The following is a 14136-nucleotide window of genomic DNA, read 5'->3' as shown; positions in this document are numbered from 1 at the left end:
AGTCTGCCAAACATCCAAAAATAGCAAATTTTATTCTAAATAAAGAAGATGAAAAATCTTTGTATTTTCCCAAGACCTTATATGATGAACATCGATGACTTAATGCAGACGTCTACAGTGACATCTTGAAATAAACCCCGTAGCTGCCTAACTTTATATCCACCTTGCTCTTCAATGTTGATTCTCTACAGCCAAATATCATTCTTATTATTTTTATCTTTGTGAGACATAAAAAATGGGTAGAGATAAGGTATTCTTCACCCCTGAATGGGAGGGAAAAGTCATAGACTTCCCGTCATTCCACTCCGGATCTATTCTATATCCAGCGTGCTCCTGGAAGCTGGTAAAAATAACGATACGAGACGCTTGATCAATTCACAGAAGAGTGGTATGAAGAAGAGGGTTTACCGTCGGAGGTAGAAGCTCTCTTCGAATGTGTTCTGCCAGGAAAAGAAGAACGCCAAAGCTTTGATGCTAGTCTATATGCAGTGAGTCCCTTGACCACTTTCTGCAAGCTTGCATACAGAAATCCTTACACTCACATCCTCAAGAATTCCATACGCTGGATCAGAATTCTTCTCGTCAGAGGATAGGCAGAAACAAGCTTCTGAAACACTAACTCTTACTGTCTGGAAACGAGTTTGAAGCACCAAAGTCGCTGCACCAACAAGGTTGTCAATCCTGTCCGACCCTCATCACCTGCCAACAGCGCAAGCAAGATCAATCAGGTTTTGTTCCTGATGGATATGTTTTATATATCGTGCTCGATGAATTGCCCGGAATTCCTCTCACCAAGGAGTTGTTCTGGGGACTGTCTCGAGAGGAACGTGATGATATTCGCAACGCATTAAAAATTGCATATTGGTATGTTTGACGATATCCTTTGCTTTACATTTTCAATTTATTTATTTTCACAGGGAATATCTCAGAATGAGCGTTACAAACTTTGAGAGTAACATAGCCAGGCTTCACTGGTCAAAGTCGACGTCTCGGATGTAAGTTGAAATCGGGGAACCTTTCCCGTGAATAGAAGCTCATGTACACCATTTGAACGGCTACATAGCTAGGTTTCAAAAATCTCATATGTGGACAGAGAAGACAGAATGGAATCCCTATTTATGGGGCACCTGGTGTCTAGCACACCCACCAGGCACTTGGGAAGTGCGCCAAGCTGAGAAGCAAGGCGATAGTAAGAGAGTTGATAAAGATGGGTGGATGTTATAGAGAAATACCCAGATCACGAACCCGTTGTTTCCAGAGTTGTTGGCAGCGAGACCTACCAGGTAGTAGAAGCGTTTTCTTAGTGAGACTGCTTCGCTGGCTGGTTTACTCTTAATTATACCGGATTGGTCTATATATATATAACCCATTGTCCAGAATACGATTATTCCTGTTTCAGAAATATCGGTTCATCGTAAAGCGAGATTCTTCATCTAAATTCCTTCTTGTACAAGGCAACCTGGCTAGAAATATGCATGAAGACGGGCATACTAATTTCTTTGGACCCCCGAAAATTTGTTCAAGGTACTTTCTATAAGGTGTAGAGTAAGTGATACAGTGCTGTACCACTGTAGATCTAATGGTTGAGTAATAAGGAATTTTGAGGTAAATGAGCACTAAATATTACATTAGACAACATTTGAAATTAAACCCAATATAAAACAAGATAATGGGCTTGAAGGAAATAGCACTTCAACTCAAAGAAGACTTGCCGAGTTTTTCCATATGTTTACCTTTTTGCCCCTGCATTTTTACTCTTAGTAGGTTTACATCCATAGATGATGTCGGATATCAACAGCTTTCTAAATGATATAACTGGTGAAATATTCATTTTTCCCGTCCTCCGCCGCAAGCTGTCCAGTGTGAGTACCATGTCTACGAAGTCTTTATTACTATGTAAATCTTTAAATACTAAATGATTTGTCTGGTTAGTCAATATTGATCATTCCTGGATTATAATTAATGCAAGAAAATTACCCTATTTAGAATCTGGATGCACAATATGTATTTAGAAACACCACTTAACTCAGATATATATATTTACATAAAACTTTTGAAAGCCCTCTCTCGACGCAATTTTATGAATTTAAATATTATATGCAATTACCATAATATATTTGAGAACGATCAAATGCTCACTAAACCTCAATATTGTCGAGCCGTATTGGACGACGTTTTGATCGATCAGTGCCTTGCCGAACATGGACCTAATACCACCAGACTTGGAAACAACCCAGAGGGATCAAGTAATTGGGGTAAATACCTCAAGTCATTGCAATCATTATTTTATAAAATTAATTACATTTACAGACGTAGAGCAAAATCACCGGTGAACTCATACTACCAACGGTGTACTCTACATGAAGAAATAGTGATACCTTGACCATCTACCTTTGATATGCGACACCTCACGTTGTCATATTGGCCTGACCAAGAAGACAAGGTTTGATTATGATGCAGTGCATTGCATAGAACAAGGTAAAACCCCGCCCAGCGAGCCCATGGGTTGTACGGGCCAGGTGGCATGTTTCAATGGCGTTATTTTGGATGTTGCCAGAAGTGCAGAAACCATGTAACGGGTGTGGAGTAGCCATTTTTGATTAAAAGATCAATCAACAAAGTTGTTTTCGAAATAAGGGAGGCCGAAGCTGTCATTCTGACAGTTGCATACTGGCTTGTGCATGGCATGAATGTGCTCGCTCATGGTTTCATCTTGCTGTTCGATCGACGGTAGTTACTTGGCTGAGCTTAGTTTACTGCTAGTACTACTATTCCAAAATTCCGCGGATGTAAATCTAGTAAACCGAGGGCGCCGGAAATTTCAGATCTGACAAATGATCGTTGGGGAAACAAAAAAAGGCCGTGAGTCGTCGAGCGCACGGTTTCATCTGGAGAAGGCAGGCTAGGGGTATCGTCAAGCAAGGGGGTTGAGATAGACAGGAGCAAAGGTGATATTGGAGCATTGCACGCTCGGATGATCGTCTCACCTTTTATCTCCTCCAGATGTTCAATAAAGGAAGGTAGTAACGAGCTGACTGGCATCGTAGATTACCACATCTCAGGGCTCACGTCCAAGGCCAGAAGATTTTGGTCGCATAAATTAGGTTAAGGGTCGCGGTCCTTCACGGCCACGGCCCTTGCCCCTTCATACCGTTAATCGATGACGAGAACCGAAGGAGACATAATATTCCACAAGAGAAGCCACTCTAAGATTATGAGCGAACCGGGCAGGTGCTGCACGCCGAGAAACTGAGAGACGATGATCCTTGGAAAATAAGCATTGATTTCCTTGGTTGTCTACAGAGCGATAGTAGCGCTCCGATCTCGACAGCACCTATCGACCAAAGCACAAGTCAAGAGAGAGTCGATCGATAAACGGCACGCGGTGGTGGGGTGCATCCCGATCGACTTCGATAGTGTTTGTCCGGTGCAGTGCCAAGAAAGCAGTACTCTCTAGTGAGCTAGTAGTCGATCAATAAGCGTCAATTGACGATGACTATATTGGATTAATATCGAGCTTGCTGACCCTGCAATGACTCGCACAGCACAAAGAACGGTTGTCCATGGCACGGATGCTCTACCCTTGACCCCTCTCGAATTCCCTCAGCCGCGATAGTGCCTGTCAACCAAGGGTCGCATGCGCATGAGGCACACATTGAAAAACAAGTCGGTGTCAACAAGATGAAGATATGCTGGATCGAGTCTAGCTAGATCCTGCTCACTAGCCGCGGCATGTCGCTTGGAATTGTTGTCCGAGTGGATGCGGGTGGGGTCTGTCGGCTAGGGCGGTGGTGTCGCGAACTGCTTGTGCTAATAATAAGAATAGAAATTAGCTGATGTTGCTGAGTCTCTGACTGGATGTTCTCCTCCGATGTCACCGGGCAGACAGGCGCTAGAGCAAGAAGTTAGAGCCGATGGACCCTGAATAATGCAAATACTCTGGCAGTCCCTGACGTGATCATTGATCGGGGTGGGCTGGCTGGGGTGGTGCAGCAGCGGGGCCAACATGCATGTCGGGGAGAATCAGAAGAATCATTGACGCGGCGTAGAGTCAGTACGAAGAGAGATTATTGACACACTACGTCGATGACTATTAATTCCCGTCCTTCCCCAGGACTGCGATTAGGCTGCTCCCAAGCTTTGGGAGGGCCAGAAACTGGATCACGCCCCCAGCGATCCACGGGCTGGGAGGAGGAGGGAGGAGGAGGTAGGAGGTACCCTGAAACACCGCGTGGTTTGCAGGGTGCGAGAGTACCGGGTACGACGTAGTTTTACATGGCCATGACAAAGAGGCAGGAGCGCCCGTCAGGAAGGCCTGCATCGCGCCTTCCCTTCCTCGCCTGTGTGTATCGTGCCGTGTAATCGTCCCCGTCAGCGTATTCCCGCGGTTAATTACGCTGCAGATCCGCGGTTGCCTGCAGCAGCCCGCCCGCCGTATGGTCACGCCCATGTACGGGCGCCTCCCTTACGGCAGCCCCGCTAAACCCCAAACAGGCCGGTCTCGCTATCAGCTTTTTTTCTGCTGCGATCATCTTCCTGGCTCGTCGTCTCCCTGGAACCGCTCCCCATTGTTCCTGGTCTGTCCTGTCTGCCCATCCGCTTGCCACGACAGACGGATCTTCTTATTTCTTCCCCTCCTTGTCGCTTTCTTTCTTTCTTCCTTTCTTTCTCTCTCGTGTCCAGTTCGCTCTCTCGTTTCCCGTGTCCGCCACCCTCCAGTCCGTCTTTTCTCTCCCGGCGGCTGTTTCAAAACGATCCATTCCGCAACACAACAGGCTCGTGAGACACAACACAGCACAAAAGAAAAAAAAAATCAAATTCAAAAAAATCCAAAAAAAAATTAATTTCCATCCGGCTCCCCCAACACTCCGCCCCCGACCGATCGATCGTTCCCCTCCTCAAAATAAACCCGCGGCGCTTTGTGACATCCATATCGCCAGCTCTCACCGCCGTCGACATTCCGCCTTGTCCCTCGCGGCTTCCCGTTTGTCACCACCGCACCAGCATTCCTCCTACATCCCCCCTTGCCTCCGTCCATCGCCAAACCCTTCACCTTTCATCTAGCCTGCAGATAGCTCCCGATTTGTGGTCTCCACAACCTTCATGAATGCGATCTGCGGCTGTTTGAATTCCTGGGGCATGCACGGAGTATAGGTCACCTCACCTACCCACGCTGGATTGAGCTCTTGACGAAGGAGATCGTGGACCGACTGCCTTGCATCAGCGAAATCCGTCACGCCCTCTCGCTGTCTCCTCCCACTTTCGCATCCCCCTCCTCCTTCATATCCTACAATTCTTGTAAAACCGTTCTGCCAAATACTTTTTTTTTTTATTATTACTACCGTCGTCCGCCATCGCGCTCTTTCATTCCATCGATCCCGCGAGAACGCCATTATTGATACTTTTCGCCTGCCTACTGGACGGGCTCGCTGTCATATTTCTATTTCCAGTTTTCCTCCCTTCGGTGAGTCCCTCCCCGCCAGGAACATCCAACATTGGTTGCTCCTCACGTGAGCACATCGCTCCTACCATCAAATATCATCGACTAACTGACAAAATCTGCCACCAGGGGTATATAATTGCCTAGAGCCCTACCGAACTGTCCCTCACAATTTTTTTTAATCTTGTTGGGACCGATTTGGCGCCCTTCATTCTTGTCATTTTTTCGCTGTTGGGTGCATTTTCGCCCAGTGTGAAAACGTAAATACTTTTTAATCCCACTACCACTCTGTGGTTGTCGACATGGCATCGACAATGGCCACCAATGGATCAGGAGTCCATACTACTAATGTGCGTCATCATTATCTCCTGACATTTTTATCATTTTTATCGCTCTGCTAATCAATCTATTCCACAGGTCCGTACAAACCGCATGGATTCTTCATCCAACATTAATGCCGACCGAACACGATCGTCCAACGCTTCAGCCGTGGCAAATGGCTTCCCCACCACCAAGGAGCGATGGTCAAAAATATGGTCCAACTCGAACATCGGCGGCCCCTTCAACACTGAGTCTGGTCCGGATGGGACTGTTAACCGAGGTCAGAATTTGTTCTTAGCTAAATCATCAAATGAGCCCACAAATTCGCTAACACACTGTACAGAGAATGCTTTCCAGGGAAAAACCGGCTCAAGTTCTTTACTTGCTACGTCCGAATCCGATGGATGGGCAGGTCGCCACAGCTTCTCGTGGAACCCACCCAATGCCTCAACTCTGGGGAACAACAGCATGAATACCTCGCCCGTTGAGAGCCGCCCCAGTGATCGTAATGCATCTGCAAGGGGAGAGATCGGAGACCCTAACTCTTACTTCGCGTTGTCTCGCACATCTGCCATCGGTCAGAACCCATCCGCCTCGATTTCCAAAGGGTATTTGGGCTCGGTGGCAGACAATTATGCATCTCCTACCGACAATCTATCCTTCGGTAATCTAGGTAACTTTGATGCTGCGAGCCAACGACAGCTCAACTCGTTCCCTGCCAATCCAGCTGCTGCTGCATTCCAGAGGAAGTCTAGTGTCGTCTCGAATGTATCCACGGCTCGGGACCCTCAACGAACTGAGGATGTTATGGGATCTATGAACATGTCACCATTTTCTCACGTCCCATCTGAATCAATTGCAGGAGGATCAACTCGCCAGAATGCTCAAAACGCTTATCCTCACATCGCCCAAATGGCAAGTCAACGACCAAACCATTCCGCCCACCCATCCTATCACTCTGACACACATGGTCTTGATTCGCGTTTCTCCACCGGGCAAATTGATATCGGCGCTGGACTGAACCGTCTTCAATTGAACGATAATGCATCCCTTGCGGGATACTCCGAGGCGCGACGGGCCTCTTATGCGAATCATGGCACGTATGACTCGACCAATCGATTCAATGGTCAATTAACGGCAGATGAGGCAAACTATCAAAGCATGGCTACGTATACCGGCGATGTGCCACCTGAGTTCCCTACGTCCTATCAACATTTATCGAGACTGGGCGAACGCGACCCATCACCGACTGCCGAGTATGTCCGCGGCATCAATAGTCCCTTCTACCCTTCTGTGGGCACTCCTCCCGTACTTCGTCCTTCATCTGGTCATCGCATGTCGGTTCAGGTCGGTGGCGAAGGGCAAACTGCTCTCCTGGACCGAAAATTGCGTGGGTTGCAACAAGATCAAGACTACAACCAGGTGCCGGGTCGGGTGTCATTCTCGGGGAATTACGAACTGTCTGGATATTCCAATGCTAGACTAAATTCCTACTCTCCCTACCTCCAGATGCCCTTTGGTGGCGGTTTGTCATCTGGCCTGGGACAACGTGTTGCGCAACGTGATCCCGATCCTAGCCAGGTTGTGCGCAGTCCTCTCCTAGAAGAGTTCCGTACGCACAACAAGTCCAATAAACGATACGAGCTAAAGGTAAGCTGGTGATATCGATTTTTCATGAAACAAGCATGTCGACTAATAAGATACAGGATATCTATAACCATGTAGTCGAGTTCAGTGGTGATCAACATGGATCTCGGTTCATTCAACAGAAGTTGGAGTCTGCAAACAGTGATGAAAAGGATCAGGTTTTCAGAGAGATCCAGCCCAATTGCCTGCAGCTTATGACGGATGTCTTTGGCAACTATGTTGTCCAGAAACTCTTCGAACACGGTAACCAGTCTCAGAAGAAGATCCTGGCAAATCAAATGAAGGGTCACGTCCTCGCTCTGTCAACCCAAATGTACGGTTGTCGTGTCGTTCAAAAGGCCTTGGAACACATCTTGACAGATCAGCAAGCCTCCATGGTGAAGGAGCTTGAAAATTCTGTCTTGAAGTGTGTTCGTGACCAGAATGGTAACCACGTCATCCAAAAGGCCATCGAACGTGTCCCATCCGAGCACATTCGCTTCATTATCAACGCCTTCAAGGGTCAGGTCAACAAGCTGGCTACCCATCCTTACGGCTGCCGCGTCATTCAGAGGATGTTGGAGCATTGCGAAGTACCAGATCGTGAATCCATCCTCGCCGAGCTTCATGTTTGCACGGAAGCTCTGATCCCCGACCAATTTGGCAACTATGTCATTCAGCATGTTATCGAGAACGGCGACGAGAAAGACCGATCGCGCATGATCATGGCCGTTGTTAAGAATGTTCACAATTTCTCTAAGCACAAATTTGCCAGCAATGTGGTAGAGAAGAGCATCGAATTTGGCGAGGAGAGCCAGCGCCGAGAAGTCATTCGGCTTTTGACAGCTCACAACGATCGTGGTGAGAGCACATTGCTTGGACTTATGCGTGATCAGTATGGAAACTACGTCATCCGTAAGTATTATCATATTTCCTCCACCTGTTTCTAGATATTAACTTTGATATAGAAAAAGTACTTGGGCAAGTCAAGGGTGACGAGCGTGAGATGATAATCGATGAGATTAAACCGCTGCTCAGCCAATTGAAGAAATTCAGCTATGGCAAGCAGATAATCGCCATCGAGAAATTGATAGTGGATCCTAATGCCCCTACTGTGGCCGCAAATTCATCCAACACACCACCCGCGTCTCACAAATCCTCCCCTCAGCCTCTTCGGAGGTCCCTGACGGATATCAAGTCACCAGTTGGCGGGGTTGCTCCTCCTACTCCACCACCTACTGACACTCAAAGCCTCCACGGGGGCTCTGCTACCGACGGCTCTCATGACGGAGCTGTCGAATCTTCAAATGGTGTGGCTACCGCACCTGTCACGACCGTTAATGACTCCACTGCCACGCATCAGCCTGGCGCTGATGTGGCTGTTAGTGTGGGCGATTATTCTGCCGCATGAGTGGAAGATGGCCTTGATTGCACGCGTTGTTTTCGTGCACTTAATTCTGCCTTGTTTCATATTCTTATTGTTGCTGGAGGGAGATATACATACAGGAATTTTCATGGAGATATATGGGGTTCTTTCCGTGTCCAAATTTCTGTTCCTGTGGCTTTTTTTCTTTTAATTATTATTTTTTTTTTTTCCGATTCCACGTTGTGGGTATGTACAAGATTCGGAGGGTTATGGAAGCAGTCCCAAGGTTCTACGTTGGTTGACCACTTCCTGTCGGTGTACAGGTCTTTTTTTTTTACTCTTTTTTACTTTTACATGTGGTGGGACTAACATGCGATGATTGTACTCTCACCGCAATCTTGCAGCCACGAAGATATGCCTGTTTTGCTCGGTTTGATTCTCTTCTCATATCCCGTTTCTGCTGGCGTGGACTGTGGCGTCTATGGATTATTTTATATCATCAGATTTCGGCGGATTGACTCGGGAATATTGCATGGGCGCTTTGCTTGACGACTGGAAATTTGACAGGGGGCAAGGGGCACACGGATATGTTAGAGACAATAACAAAAGATGTGATCGCTTTATTCTTATAGATACTTAATTGATCGATTATTCTTTGCTCTTTCCTCGGTGTACTCTGTAAATATTAATAATAGTAAATCACAAATTCTACATACTGCTTCTGCGATTGTCTTGTCAACTGGTGAAGCTGTTGTCTTCAAATGTTGCTAGATCACGTGCGTCTGCCCCACTATGAAATATGTCCGGTACTGATAATTAATTGCGGACGAGCTTGAAAGCCGTACCTTTGGATTTTTCTACTATCGACTGCGAACACCAAGCCATATTTCAGGCGAGCCTACGCAGCGGCTCTCCGCACTTTATTCTCTCATCCAAACAAAAAAAACAAAAACAAGAAAAGATCATGTCTTCCAACGTCGGCCTTTCCACCCCTCGCGGCAGCGGAACTTCAGGCTACGTGCAACGCAACAGCGCATTCCTCAAACCTCGCGCCGCAGGCTTCGGCGCCCCGTATCCACCAGTCACCTCTGCGAATGCGGACAGGCCGGGTTCTGGGTTCAAGCAGCGGCAGCCGGATAAGCAGATTCTCGAGCACGATCGACGACGCGCTATCGAAGTCAAGGTGCTCGAGGAGCGGGAGAGACTTGAAGAAGAGAATGAGGAGCTCGAGGAGAAGAAGCAAACACCCTTGACTGAGGAGGAGATTGATGAGAAATGCGAGGTGTTGCGGCAGAAGCTCGTTAAGGAGATGGAAGAAGGCGGTGACAATGGACGCAAAGGAGGAGATCGACGACGCGCAAAGCCGGATTCAGGGCCCAGGGAGAGACGGCAGTTTAAAAGCTATCAGGTGCATGAGCAGGCCGAGGCAAAATTGCAGGAAAGTGAGAGACTTCGAAAGGCACTGGGAATCAAGGAGGATTGGGAGAGGCCGTCGTCTTCAGAGACAAAAGACAAGGAAGACCGGACAAGAGATGGTGACAGGGAACGAAGAAACCGGGCGCCTGATTCTGATAGATATCGCCCCTGAAAATAATTGGGAGATATATTGGGGACGGGGACTCTACGATGCGTTACGATAATTGCAACGGTGTAAAAATAGGGCTTAGGGCGTTTACTTTGGAGGCGTATACAGGTGTCATCTATTATTTTTGAATCATAAGATATATATACCAATGACCAGTAAAGTCATCATGTAAGGAACTTTTCCACAATCCAGCCCTCTTTCGGATCCTTGATCTGTACAACTTTTTTCGCTGGCAGTGGCCATCCTGTGCTACCCGGCTCTCCAACCAGCGAAGGAACAACAAAGCACTGGCGACGCTGAGGGATGCTTCCTAGAGCCTCGACCTTGCCAACCGGCTTACCGTATTCCAACAGCGGTGTTCCGTGTGCCAGAGCCGACAGCTGCAGTCCACTTGGCGCAGCTAAGGGGAACATTCGAACCTTGGGCACGGTATTTTCCGACGCCTGAGAGCCAGTTGATTGCTGAAGATGCGAATAAACTAGATACTGCGGCATCTCCTTGGGCGTTAGGTGTGCGAGAATCGATGATGGATGTATATACACTGCTTTCTCATCGATTTCTTCTGCCCGGCCCTCGTGAGCTCGGAAAAGGGTATAGTAAGGGACTTCGGTGGCGCCTCGAGGTTTGCGCTGCATTTCTGGAGGCTCGGGTGACATATCAGCCCTGATTGCGACATTGTCAATAAACCCAGCGGTGACGATTTGCTTTAGGGCTTTGATCTGTTTCACCGCCGGCTCCGCGAGGCGAGCCTCGTATGAGCCGAGAAGTCCAGGGTTATTGGTGCGTACAATGTCTGTGAGTTGGCTCCGGAGTTGCGAGGCTTCTTTGAGCCCCTTTGCACGAAGGAACATTTGCTCGCAGAAGGACTCTTCCTCAGATGCATACGCGTATGCGCAGATGGCAGATAAATATCTCAGGGCGTCAGAGGTATCGTCGTGCTTGCTGAGTAGACGCCGGGCCCGGAAGAAGTCTTTGCGACGCTGCTCTCGAGCGGTATCCTCTAATCTGTCTGCGTTTGTGTACACTAAATCCTTGTCCGTTTTGGCTGCCGACACTGTCATATCGACCTGACTGTCTTGGACAAAGAGATCGCCCACAGCAAGCGCCGATACCAATGCAATCACATATGGCATGCAACCGTGTTGGTGGCCGATTTGAAGCATCTTGCTATACCTGGGTGACAGCGGATAGGCCGATAATTTATTCCCCAAGTCGGTGACTTGACCGTCAGGCTTGAGCGCCCCGAGGTTCCTAAGAAGCTTTTCTGCCTTTGTCAAGCCCTGTCGACTTGGAGGAGTAGGGAATGGAAAGTTGATGACATTGTGCAGACCCATGCTCTTCATTTGTAGGACAACCCCTTCAATCGGCGTCCTGAGGATTTCAGGCTCTGTATGGTCGGCAAAATCTGCCTCGTAGATTGCACTTGAGTACATTCTGTAACAGTGCCCGGGACCTGTTCGACCAGCACGACCAGCTCTCTGGCTTGCACTGGCTTTGCTTATCCAGCCAATCTGGAACGTCTGGACACCTGTGGAAAGGTCGTATTGTTTTTCCTTTGACCGTCCGCAGTCGAAAACATACTTGATGCCCGGGATAGTCAAACTAGTTTCAGCAACGTTTGTAGCCAAGACTATTAGTCGTGATCCTTCTGGAGGGGACTCGAAGACTTTCAACTGCTCTTTCGTGGGCAGTTGGGAATATAACGGCAGCACATGGACACGCGTAGTAGATGCCATGCTTTCCTCGCCTAGATCGAAATCTTGGTCATCCTCATCCTCATCATCCAAACCAACGATATCAATATCGCTTTCATCGTCCTCGCCTTGGTGCCCGGTATCTGGGTCGCCCAGCTCAATGTCCTCGGTTTCGAGTGGAGCATCTGCCGCTGATAGTTTCAGTTTCCCTTGAAAGTCCTCACCGCGTTGTGTTGGTTTGAAGGCTTGCTTTAGGCGCTTAGATAGCTGTTTAATCTCATTCTGGCCAGTGAGGAAGACAAGCATGCCCCCAGCTGGGAGTTTGCGGTGTCCTCTCGATACCTTGCGGAATGCCTCTTCAACATAGTCTCGATGAGTGCGTCGGGCAAAATGTGTGGTGACAGGGTATTGTCGGCCTTCTGCTTGTACTAGTGGTGGGACACCATGTCGGAAAAGATGTGCATTCTGGGTGAAATCGGATATTCGCAAAGTAGCCGACATGATCACCAGTTTCAACGGCTTGACCGAAGGATCTTCTTTGCGCATGGATTCCCGGAGATCAACGATACGACTGGCCATGCCTATCAGAATATCCGTATTGACACTCCGTTCGTGGGCTTCATCGATGATGATTACCGAGTATTTACTCAAAGAAAAATCCTTTGCGATTTCGCGTAGCAAAATACCATCAGTCATGAATTTGATTGCAGTGCTGCTGGAGACATTGGTATCAAACCGGATTTGGTAGGATACTCGGTTGGAATACTGTCCCAACTCGTCGCCCACACGCTTCGACATGCTCACCGCTGCAACTCGTCGCGGTTGAGTGACGGCTATCATACCTGGATTTGGGCTGTCCGGGTGACCGTAGCCAGCTTCGAAGAGGAATTGTGGCAGCTGTGTTGTTTTACCACTTCCAGTCGCTCCCCAAATGACAATGGATGAGTTGTTGTAAATAGCTTCCATGATTTTTTGTTCTTCGCCTACCACGGGGAGCTTCAGTCGGGCTTCTTGGATTTCTTCTGGTCGATCTACCTGGACACTAAATGCCTTGCGGTTCGGGTCTCCTGTGGTGGGTTGGAGCTCTCGGGGAAGTGGCTCTTCTTCGTACACGGTATTCCTAGGAACCTTGCCTTCTTTCACCACTAATTTGGCAGACAATGCGTGTTGTTCTGAAAGGGGCTGGTCGGCGCTAGGTTTAAACCCCACAGCTTCGTTGATTCTGTTTGTGGCCCATGACTTGAATGCAGAATTCCTGGTGCGGAGGCTAGTTGCTTCTCCTTCATCGTCATCTTGGTCCGAGTCATCGTCATCATCTTCTTCCTCGTCATCCTCGCCATCCTCGTCGCTAGTGCTATGTTCACTCTCACTTTGTGAAGTGATATCTTCAGATGCATCCTCGGGATCAGACTCGTCGTCCTCATCCTCTTCTGCTTCCTCGTTACCAGAGTCAAAGCCTTCCCAAGGAAGCTCTTTGATCACTGGCTTAGCCTTGCGCGTCCTCTTTCTCTTCTTAAGAACTGGGAATCCGTCTTCCCCGAGTTCAAGAGGCCGTTTCAAACCACTTCCAACCTGCACCGGAGCGATGGGTTCCACGATGTCAGGCGCTGCGGCGTTTCTCTCACTCAAACCAGTCTCCAACTCGTCAGATTCATCGCCCGAAAGACCTGCTTCTGCTGCCTGCGGTGTAGCAATTGTGATGTCGGTATGACCTTTTTCTTTTTTGCTCAAATTTTTTATACTTCGAAATTCGGAGAGGTCGACCTTCGCCAGGGCCAGCTTTTTCATCAATTCCAAGTTTTCGTCTTTTCTCAATTTGGTTTCCTGCTCCAGTTAGTGGATTGTATAGAATGTGTTGTCCATAGGGAAGCCTCACAATATATTTATCCAGTCGCTTCTTCTTCTTGGAAGACATTTTGGGCTGCTGGTCCCGTAGCTGATCTCTCAGCTGCTGTCGCTTGGCCTCTTTTTCCGCCTTGGAGGCGGGCACGATTTCGGCGGCATTTGTGTCGGCCGGGATGGCAGCTGCCTTGCCATCTTGCGGCCTACGCCTGTGTTTGCGATCTCGAGGCTTGAAAGCCGGCATATCAACGTCGAGTTCGCC

The 14136-nt window shown here is 48.3% G+C and overlaps 3 protein-coding genes across 3 annotated transcripts; 2 read left to right on the top strand and 1 right to left on the bottom strand.

Annotated features, from left to right (window-relative positions):
* Positions 1 to 5742: 5742 nt before the first annotated feature.
* Positions 5743 to 8798, top strand: TRUGW13939_04178 (uncharacterized protein; the record flags this gene model as incomplete). The annotated part of the gene is made up of 5 exons (XM_035487355.1): positions 5743 to 5790; positions 5858 to 6041; positions 6105 to 7411; positions 7468 to 8302; positions 8356 to 8798. The coding sequence occupies 5 exons, from the start codon at positions 5743 to 5745 to the stop codon at positions 8796 to 8798; spliced, it is 2817 nt and encodes a 938-aa protein (XP_035343248.1).
* Positions 8799 to 9717: 919 nt separating this feature from the next.
* On the top strand, positions 9718 to 10341 carry TRUGW13939_04177 (uncharacterized protein; the record flags this gene model as incomplete). Its single annotated transcript, XM_035487354.1, has 1 exon — positions 9718 to 10341. The coding sequence occupies one exon, from the start codon at positions 9718 to 9720 to the stop codon at positions 10339 to 10341; it is 624 nt and encodes a 207-aa protein (XP_035343247.1).
* A 161-nt stretch (positions 10342 to 10502) lies between these two features.
* TRUGW13939_04176 (uncharacterized protein) lies at positions 10503 to 14118 on the bottom strand (the record flags this gene model as incomplete). Its single annotated transcript, XM_035487353.1, has 2 exons — positions 10503 to 13856; positions 13909 to 14118. 2 exons carry the CDS (start codon positions 14116 to 14118, stop codon positions 10503 to 10505), a joined length of 3564 nt encoding a protein of 1187 aa, XP_035343246.1.
* Between the last annotated feature and the right edge of the window lie 18 nt (positions 14119 to 14136).

Source organism: Talaromyces rugulosus, chromosome II (genome assembly GCF_013368755.1).
Source record: "Talaromyces rugulosus chromosome II, complete sequence".
Taxonomy (NCBI): Eukaryota; Fungi; Ascomycota; class Eurotiomycetes; order Eurotiales; family Trichocomaceae; genus Talaromyces; species Talaromyces rugulosus.
This window is presented reverse-complemented; position numbering and strand designations above follow the sequence as displayed.